The following is a 10,666-nucleotide window of genomic DNA, read 5'->3' as shown; positions in this document are numbered from 1 at the left end:
AACATTCTGATTGGTGAATCTCTCTGAAGGACGACCCAACATTTTTTTGATTCAAGGATGGAGAAAATCATCATCATCAACACTTAAAAGAGCGCTTCTGCATCTCTACAAACAGCTTAGTGATCATAAATGTCATAACTGTCATAAATAAAAACATCAACCCGCCCTCCCCTCTCCGCCCAACAACACCAATGAGCGGACCAGAACCTTCATGTACCTGTTGGAGAACATAGGAACATGGGAAAAACAACAGAGCAACAATTTCCACAAGAGATGAAAGAGTCCGATAACAGTAGGATTTACAGATGCCAACACCGTAAAGCATCGACACATTTCACTTGAATGGGAGGAATCACACAAATTTCCTTATTGCAATATTTTAGGTTAGTAAAACTGGACTCAGGCTGGAGGAGTGAGGAACATGATGAGAACAACTTGTCGGTTTGGGCCAAACTGGGATGTAAATCAAATGTGACTCTACAGGAGCGTTTTGGGCTTTAAACAGCAGCGATGCTGCAGCTCCTGGACCAGGGAAGCCTGTGAGGACATGTATTGTAGTCCACATTGTTGTGTGAGACACATTAAGGCTACCAGAACGCCAACTGTTCATTTATTTTACACAACTACAGAAAGTACCTGCAGGGGGGAGCCCCCGCAGCAACACACAGGCAGCAGCCCTCCTTTTTGTTTGGAAGTCAGGGTGTGTGGAAGAGGGTCAGGTACCAGTACCATTCAGAACATTTCAATGATTTAAGACAGCAAAGAAATACCTGGCCACAGCATCATTTTACTATGATCCGCAACACTTTTAGTGGTTACAATAAAAAAAAAAAAAAAAGAAGTTTGATGGAGAAGTGAAGCGAAAGATTTGGTACGGGACCCTGTTCAACCTGGACCAAACTTTCCATCCTTACTTCTGTAATATTTAAAGTCCACCCAACCTGCGGAGAACATTTTTTTTTCCTGCAGCTCAACTAGACAGCTTAACATTCAGTCTTTCCAGATGGTCTTTGTGCATCATTCTGGCCAAAACTCCGTCTGCAGCTCCACCAACGTCAGAAAAGCCTCCGTTTTAACTGAGGCCTTGACTATGTGCAAGAAGCTGCCTCAGACGGCAAAGTGACCAACATGTAGCTTAGGTCTGAACAGTGAACAGAGCGAAGCGTTAGTTTCCCTCCTGGCACTCCCACAGCACCTGTCCCCACTGTGTTATCTGGACACAGGAAAACACACATATGGCACACAGGAGTTAGTGGATTCAATGGTCCACATCTGGTTGTGAGGCAGACATTGTCCCCAAAGACAGCTCATTTTACTAAAATGTATTTAGAATTTGTTTTTGTTGAGATTTATGAAATATTAAGGAGGAATTCTGGGAAAATCTGACCTGAAGATGCACAAAACAAACAGCTTTGTTCACTGATTGGCTGGTTGGAAACTAAAAATCTTTTTTTTCCCCATTAGTGGCCAACAACACCAAGTGCTAACAGGTTATGCTAACAACTCTCTTCAGTGCAGAAGTTGTTCCTGCAGAAAAGAGACAGGGTTAGCTGGTTAAGAAACAGGGAACTAGAAATTATATTAAAATAGTGCAATATTTAATGTATCTAGAAAGTAGAAAAGTACTTTGGTGTATGTATTTGTAAGTAATTCAATAAAAGATAAGAATCAGCAGGTCAGAGCCAATCTCTGACTGGGGCATCTCTAATTTGTTACAATTATCCAGCTTCTCTTGAAAATCAATAACCTAAAATCTAAACGTGAAAAACTGAAATGAGTGTGAAAATGGAAAACCTTAGGTGCTGATTCACACTTCTTTAATCAGCTGTGGGACTGCTCACACAGCCACAACAGAAAGACAAAGCTCTCTGTGGTAAGGGACCACCGTCCAGGTGGGACATACAGGGAAAATGGAAAATGTCAGCAGGTGGTGAAATTTGCTCCAGGTTGAACGTGGCTGGACTTCTGCTTTTAAAGCACAGGAAGTCTCCTCACACACAGAAAACCCATGTCAGGGTCAGGTTCTGGTGGTTCTGATTGGCTTCAAATCACAGAGAAGTGGTTCATAATGAGCCCTGAGTGAAGGCAGAATACACTGGAACTGTTATCCCTGCATGAGCTGGCCTCTGGGAATAACAGGAGCACTTTCAGTAACTGTAACAGAGTCCATCAGCAGTCACGTACGTGTAACGTTTCTCTCCTATAAAACATAAGAGGAAGGTTCATACGTACATACAGTATGTTCAGAGATTAGAGAAAACATACATGATTAGACCCTACAGGTGAATTCCTATCTGTATCGGTGATCTCTCAGAGGGCGAGAAGATGAACACTGAGGAAGCTCTGCTGAAGAAGGCAAACCCCCCCGCCCGACTAACACTGGTCAGAGCATCAGAGCAACACAGGGGGGGTAATACTGGGGCAAATGTAGGGAGGTCTCTATCAGAGCGGGTCTGCTGGAAGCTTGCAGCTCTCACCCACAGCTGGCTGTTATACATCACAGTGAACAAGCTCAGTCAGGCAGAGAGCAGGCGTGGAGGGTGGGGAGGTGGCCGCAGTAGTGGTGGCTTGAGTTCAAAACTAAGCAGGAGTGGAGGAGGGAGGTAAGATCCAGGGATACTGTAGGCATAAAGGCACTGTGATACCTGGTTCTGTCTGCAACTAGACTCTCCACCTCCTCCTCCTGCTCCAGGTCCATTCCCTCACTGCAGCATCAGCTGCTTGAGGTTGTCATGCAGGATGGTGTCCTTGACGTCGCGAAACACCAGCCGGATGTTCTCAGTGTTGATGGCAGTGGTGAAGTGGTAGTAGAGCGGCTTCTGCTGCTGGTCGCGGCGCTTTCTGCGGAAGCACTCCACCAGGAAGCTCTTGACGTCGACCAGGCTGCTGGGTTCTCCTGAGAACTCAGGGAAGTAGTCCTTAATGGATACCTGCTTCACCTTCTCCTCCAGAAGGTCCGTCTTGTTGAGGAACAAGATGATGGAGACGTTGCCGAAAACCCGGTTGTTGACGATGGTCTCGAAGATGTTGAGAGACTCGCTCAGCCTGTTTGTCTGCCGGTCCTCCATGAGCACCTGAAGGTGTCAGAATGGGAAACAAGATAGAAAGCGATGATGAGTATCAGCTCTGCTGAAGGCTACTTTCTCAACCACAACTAACCCTTTCATCAGCGATGACCTAATGTGACCCATTATGGAACATGTCAGTGGAAACAGGAACACACAAAACGGACGTTACAGCTAAAAATCTGGCTCTTCTCACAGGTTCTGCTTTTTCAGACAGACCTTTTGTCTCTTTCACCTGCTGACAAGATGCTAACAAGTTCTCACACCTATCAAGTTATTCCCATTATATTACATGACAAACTTCAATGTGTCTCATTGGAATTTTATGTGACAACACAGTGGTAGTGCATCCCAGTGAAATTAAAGGAAAATCATAAGAGCTCTTCAGTTTTTTCTGGCAATAAGACTCGTGGTATAGAAAAAGCCACAAAGAGTCCTGTTGGCAGTTTGTCACAAAGCATGAAGGAGACAACAAACATGGTGGACTTATTTGGCCCACATGCAAAAAGCTTTATGTGGAGACAAGATAACACAGCCCTTCAAAACTAAAACTCAAAATTCCCATGATGGTGGTGGCAGCATCATGCTGTGGAGGTGATTTTCTTCAGCAGGGACAAGGTAGCTGGTAAGATGATAGGAATATGGATGGAGCTATATCCAGGACAATCCTGGCAGGAAACCTTCTAGAAACTTCAGAAGACTTGGGACTGAGGTGGAGGTCCACCTTCCAGCAGGACAACCACCCTAAACATACAGCCAAAGCTGCTATGGGATGGGTTGGATCAAAGCAGTCATATTGATTGCTTTGTCTTCAGTAAGTGACAGCATTAGACAAAACTCTAGAACCTGATCTGTGTTTGGACAGTTCTGATCCAGTTCAGCTTTCTCAAAACATTACATTCATCTAAACCTTCAACTTGTATGTTAGACCCAATCCCAATCAAATGATGTAAGGAAGGGTTCCGTTTAATTACCGCCCCCAGTTTAGATGTGATTAATCCGTCCTTTGAAACGGATCAGAACCACAAGTTGACAACTCATTTTCTGTGGGCGACCCACCTGTTGGACATGATGGAGAGGCGGGTATATTGAACATACAGGTCCTTCTCAAAATATTAGCATATTGTGATAAAGTTCATTATTTTCCATAATGTCATGATGAAAATTTAACATTCATATATTTTAGATTCATTGCACACTAACTGAAATATTTCAGGTCTTTTATTGTCTTAATACGGATGATTTTGGCATACAGCTCATGAAAACCCAAAATTCCTATCTCACAAAATTAGCATATTTCATCCGACCAATAAAAGAAAAGTGTTTTTAATACAAAAAACGTCAACCTTCAAATAATCATGTACAGTTATGCACTCAATACTTGGTCGGGAATCCTTTTGCAGAAATGACTGCTTCAATGCGGCGTGGCATGGAGGCAATCAGCCTGTGGCACTGCTGAGGTCTTATGGAGGCCCAGGATGCTTCGATAGCGGCCTTTAGCTCATCCAGAGTGTTGGGTCTTGAGTCTCTCAACGTTCTCTTCACAATATCCCACAGATTCTCTATGGGGTTCAGGTCAGGCGCTTCTGCCGCTGTTTCTGGTTCAAAAGTGGCTTGACCTGGGGAATGCGGCACCTGTAGCCCATTTCCTGCACACGCCTGTGCACGGTGGCTCTGGATGTTTCTACTCCAGACTCAGTCCACTGCTTCCGCAGGTCCCCCAAGGTCTGGAATCGGCCCTTCTCCACAATCTTCCTCAGGTTCCGGTCACCTCTTCTCGTTGTGCAGCGTTTTCTGCCACACTTTTTCCTTCCCACAGACTTCCCACTGAGGTGCCTTGATACAGCACTCTGGGAACAGCCTATTCGTTCAGAAATGTCTTTCTGTGTCTTACCCTCTTGCTTGAGGGTGTCAATAGTGGCCTTCTGGACAGCAGTCAGGTCGGCAGTCTTACCCATGATTGGGGTTTTGAGTGATGAACCAGGCTGGGAGTTTTAAAGGCCTCAGGAATCTTTTGCAGGTGTTTAGAGTTAACTCGTTGATTCAGATGATTAGGTTCATAGCTCGTTTAGAGACCCTTTTAATGATATGCTAATTTTGTGAGATAGGAATTTCGGGTTTTCATGAGCTGTATGCCAAAATCATCCGTATTAAGACAATAAAAGACCTGAAATATTTCAGTTAGTGTGCAATGAATCTAAAATATAGGAATGTTAAATTTTCATCATGACATTATGGAAAATAATGAACTTTATCACAATATGCTAATTTTTTGAGAAGGACCTGTAGTATTGAGAAAAATCACTTCCATTATGACTTCAGGGAAGACATCAAGGGTTCTTGTATCTTGGAGAACTTTGCCTTGGGTCCATCACCCAACACCATGCCCCAAAGGTTCTGGCATTCCGTACCTAATATAGATACCGGCGCTGACAGCTGTCTCCAGGCTTGTAATTAAGGACTGACCCAGAGAAACTGGGTTCTGTCTGCATTCAAAATCTTACTGAAGGTGCCATAACATTATTATGCAGAGCTGTGCTGAATAGTAGCCAACATGTTGCCTTTTTTCCCACTTTGCATACGTCTCCCCAATAGATGGATGACAGGACGGTCAGAGACTCCGTTCTCATCTTAGGACGCAGGAGAAAAGCAGGTAAAAAACACGGTCCGTGCAGCAAGCTAGTTGCAGCAACCGGAGGAGGACACACCTGGTAAAGTTCTGTTGAAACACACCATCTGTTTGCTTTAAGAGCTCAAGTCTTTTTAAGTGAAACAGTTCAGGTCCCAAGTCTTATGTGGTTTTATCAAGTTGAGTCTAAAGTCATTGAATCAATTCTGAGTCACATGACTCAGTCCACACCTCCGACAAATACAAAAGCAGTTTTCAAATTCAGATTTCATTTATTCAGGTAAAAGGTTATCCAAACCAGTCTGGCACTATGTGAAAAAGTAATCACCCCTCTTCATGAATTACAGCAACTGTGATTAAACTATATTCATGCCATTATTGAGACATCCAAACAGACCCTTAAAATCATACTAGGTGACACTGAACTGAGACGTTAAAAAAACTTGAGTTTTGGCTCATTCTGTGAAATAACAGGACAAGCACTTACTTAAAATGTCCCATACCCTGCCTTCAACTTGATTGAAATAAGACACTTACCTGATCATATTCAGAAGAAGAGACGAGAAAGAGGATTGAAGTGACCGAGTCAAAGCATTCGAACCAGCGTCGCCTCTCAGAGCGCTGGCCGCCGACGTCCACCATTTTGAAGGGCACATTCTTAATCTCAAAGTTGTACTCGTGGATACCCTTGGTGGGTTTTCTGGCCAGTAGGATGTCCTGTTGGCTGGGGAGGTACTCCTGTAAGAAGATTAGTGCACTTAGACCTGAGATGGATATAAATAATGAATGATGTCGTTTTTATTGTTGGATTGATGATGATCAGCTGTAAAACTATAACAAGCAGCTAAATACACATTCCACTCGAGCCATTAATTCTACTGATCATTAAATGTCTGCAGCATTTGGTCCAAAGCAGTCAGTAACAGTACTCAATCTGCACTCTGTTCTACATCAGATCAGAGGTCTTTCTAATTCATCCCCCAGAGACGGCCTGAAAATGAGCACTGATCTCATCTCTCTCGTCTGTGCTGCCCACATACAGAATGAACCCTGCTCAGACATAACGTCGTCTGAACAAAGACCTTCTAAAGGACCACAACCCATCCGATGAAGAGCATTGCTAGTTAGACCAAATCAGCATGCACACTGCTGCTGCTGCTTTGGGGACATCCCCAATTGACGCTCTGCATTCCTGACATTCCACAGCACAAACAAATGAGAGGCGGGAGCAGAGAAAGAGTATCGTTCAGCTAGTTCTCCGTAAGTTGGACCGGAACACGATGGAAATCGCTCTCCACATAATTCCTACAGTTGGAGGGGCTCACAGTGTCTACAAAGATCTGTCTGGAAAAAAACAGTGCAAACACTGACAACGATCAGTACCAGCACCAGGATGGAGTAGTCCACTTTAGATCTCAGTGGGTCCCTACACACAGCAGCAGCATTTGCAAAGAGATGGTAAACAATAAACTGCCGGCGCCACGTCAACCAGACAGCTCCCACTCTTTCCAGAGTTTTTTTTATTAAATCTATCTTTATATGTTCCTGTTTGTTCACCATCTTGCAGGCATTATGGAGCAGACTGTTTTGTGGAAAACCTGGTTTTTTCTTATTTGACAGCATTTGTGTTTGGGGACTGCATAAGAGGCTATACCTCCTGTTTACATCAGAGACCAGCTATTGGCTCTCGTTAGCTCTGCTTTGCTGATAGGAAGAGAGGCTGGACCTTTACCGGCATCGGGCCCTTCATTACGTCCATCATCATGGGAAATGTGAGATCCCTTGTCAACAAAGTGAATGTGAACCCAGCTTCAGAGAGGCTACAGAGAGAGCAGTTTAAATATGCTGACTGACACGTGAATTCTCCAGTGCTTTTAATACCATCCAGCCTAGGCTTCTGGGGGACAAGCTGGAGCTGTCAGAAGTGGACCACTATCTGTTCCAGTGGATACTGGGACCTCACTGGCCACCTGCAGCATGTGAGGACACGGGGGCTGTGTCTCTGACAGGCTGGTCTGCTTCACAGGGGCCCCGCAGGGAGCTGTGCTGGTAACGCTCCTGTTCACTCTACACTGCTCCATGAACTACTACTTAATAAATATACCGTATTTTTTACTTATGCTGCAATTTTTTCCCTAACTGTGCAGTCTCTTGTTCTTATTTTTATTATTTTATGTTTTTTACCTCTGTGGGTATCTGCATGTGTCCATTTGCCCATCCCTTTGCTGCTCGAACACCCGACGTTCCCCATAATAGCACAATAAAGGATAATTCTATTATATTTCTGTGTCAAGAGTAGGTTCCTGGGGGGTTTAAAAGGTGGATCAGGAGTGGATTGATGTGTTATAGGAATCAAACAGTGGGAAAAGGTCAGCAGATAGAAGATGCATCCTAGCTGCAGCAGACAGCATAAAAGCACTTGATGAAGTTTAATATGTTGTGGGTTTGCATGACTCCAGGAGGTTAGGTTACAAATGTCATGTTTTGGTGTGTACTGCTTCTCTTCAACTTCTGAATGCAGAGGCATCACGATGAAAGGGTAATAAAAGCAGTAATTCATAACCTTCACACAATTAGAATTATATTTTAAAATTACAATTTGCATCTGCTCTGTCATTAAACACACAAAGTTGTTTATGCGATTATAAAATGATCAGGTCAAATGCAGAATGTAGTCCCACAGTAACAGTGTGTATGAGCTGTGGCCTCAACATGGTAACCATTTATACCTGTGTGCTACACTCATTGCAGAAACAAACTGCTCTTGTTCTGACTCTCTTACATTGTGGAGGAATTGTCACTGAAGTTTCTGCACAGTCCTCTGATGGTCCCATCAGATCACTTTAGACTTTGAATGGGCCATTTTAGCACCTTGATTCTTTTTGTTTAGATTTGCTGCTGTGTTTGGGACCGTTGTCCTGTTGGTGATCCAGTTTGGCCCAGACTAAGTCCTTACAGCTTGACTGGTAATCAAACTGAAAAATCAGGTTGTTAATGAGGACTGAAGACTTACAGACTGGTGCCTTTTCTTTGTTTCTACTTTCCCAGTCAGATAAATATCAAGAATGCCCTCTCATGAAGAACGATCACAGAGGTGTAAGAAGCTACTAGAAAGGAAATGCTGTTAAACAGGCATGTCTGCTGCTGCAGAGAGTGAGATTTCTGTAGATAACAGGAAGGCTATACCAACCTCAGCAGGTGTCCAAAGCTACCGCACCCTGCTGGCGGTCAGACGCCATGGAGCTCCACCGGTCCTTGGACCCCGGAAACAGTCACCACTTCTATCTAAAGACTCTTAAATGAACGACTCTAATACAGTTTCTAACTTTTAGCTCTTTTTAATCTAAATTAGGCAGAGGAATGATTACAGAGATCAGTGCTGAGGCTCCCGTCTCGGACCGTCACCGTCTGTTAGAGGATGACGAAGAGCCTCGATAGAAGGTCACATGTAGTTTTATATCTGGCACTCTAATGTAATGGATGTTCCCTCCCTCAGTGATTATCAGTAGACTATGTGTCACCATTGTGGTGTCTATCTGTTAGATTGTGTAGTAGCGGGTGTCCATATTTAATCTAATTGTGCTGTAGGTTTCTAATCAACCCAGTTATACCAGCTGCTCTACTATCAAACCCAGTGCCCCAGCTTCAGGTCATTCATAACAACCCTTGGGCTATTTCTCCTTGTACTGTATGTTTATGAGCATTCTTATCGTATTGTAACAAAAGGGAAACAATAGAACTTATATTTTATTTTACTATAGTATAAATGGGAAAAACAGCTCTGAGCATAATAATTAAGGTTATTCCTAACAGCCACAATGCTGGAATAACCAGCACCTCCCCACCAGCACCCACTCACACTCGTACACACCCCACTGGCCTGGTTCATACAACTCAATTCTGATCTAACCAGCTCTAAATCAGTGGGCAACACAGAAAAGCTTCAACGTTACTCTTCATAGAGGAAACAAACCAGTGCTACCTATTTAATAAGTGATCGTTATCAGCACTCGTTTTTGTCTTATTTTTTAAAAATGGAATCCAAATATCAGCTGAAATTCCTTAAACGTCCATGCGGTTTGTTCAGCCTGCTTTGTTAACCATTTAATAGAATCAACAACAATCCATAAAGCTCATTCTAAATGAGCGAAGGGAGTACAAACCACAAATTCTAAACCTGATGCTGCTCCACCAGCTTTCCCACATCTTAAAAAAAGGTCTAAAAAAATGAATGAAATGTTGGAACCTCCCTCAGCCACACTGTGATCATTAGATCGTTCCATTGGTCCGTAGTTACTGAGGTCAGACAAAGAAATGTAACGTAGTTTAAGGAGCCTTGTTGTGTAGAGGCTTAGGCTATATATTGCCTTTGTGCCACATGTGACAATATCACCAGTACTCCAGTATAAAATTCGACTGCAACTTCTGCTCACCTGGATCCAATTCGCAGAAAGCTCTTAATGCCTCTGAATGCATCGGCCACAAATGCATTAGCACAAAGTCAAACTGAAGAAGATGTTAGGTCATTCAAACTGCTCAGGTTTAATAGATGCTGTGGTTTTGCTGATAAACTGATAAAAGGATGATGGACCTTATTATCACTGCCATCATCAAAGGCTGAGTAATTTGGTTCCAAGTGATTTGCTCAGCTGTTAAACGGCTTTCTTTCTGATCTCTCTGATTCTTTCTGCTGCTTATTTTCATTATCAAGTTGGTTTAATACTGATCATTGATCAAAGTTCTCTTTCCCATTAGTACAGTATATAATTTAAGCTTAAACGTACTACTCTCTGTAACAAAACGTAGCGTGTTGATAGGCTGCTGTTCGAGTATCTCTTCTCTGGACACTGCCCTGTGTCTCTGTTCGGCTTGTATCTGTGATGTAGGATATTACTGTGTCAGCTGTTGGTTTAGTGGGTTTGTGTTTGGGAGGTTTTTTAAACAGCTTTTATTCTCATTTCTATGCTGCAGT

The 10,666-nt window shown here is 43.3% G+C and overlaps 1 protein-coding gene across 1 annotated transcript in view; it reads right to left on the bottom strand.

Annotated features, from left to right (window-relative positions):
* Positions 1-596: 596 nt before the first annotated feature.
* The window catches only part of LOC124862732 (guanine nucleotide-binding protein subunit alpha-13), a 31,051-nt gene continuing 20,981 nt past the window's right edge, over positions 597-10,666 (bottom strand). The window contains exons 4-5 of the mRNA XM_047356813.1: positions 6,232-6,432; positions 597-3,074 (exon numbers count right to left, since the gene is read on the bottom strand). Of these exons, the coding sequence (XP_047212769.1) occupies positions 2,703-3,074; positions 6,232-6,432 (573 nt within the window). The 3' untranslated portion in view covers positions 597-2,702. The remainder of the gene's footprint in view (positions 3,075-6,231; positions 6,433-10,666) is intronic.

The sequence above is a fragment of the Girardinichthys multiradiatus genome, chromosome X, assembly GCF_021462225.1.
Source record: "Girardinichthys multiradiatus isolate DD_20200921_A chromosome X, DD_fGirMul_XY1, whole genome shotgun sequence".
Lineage (NCBI taxonomy): Eukaryota > Metazoa > Chordata > Actinopteri > Cyprinodontiformes > Goodeidae > Girardinichthys > Girardinichthys multiradiatus.
The sequence above is the reverse complement of the archived record's forward strand: the minus strand, read 5'-3'. Positions and strand labels throughout refer to the sequence as shown.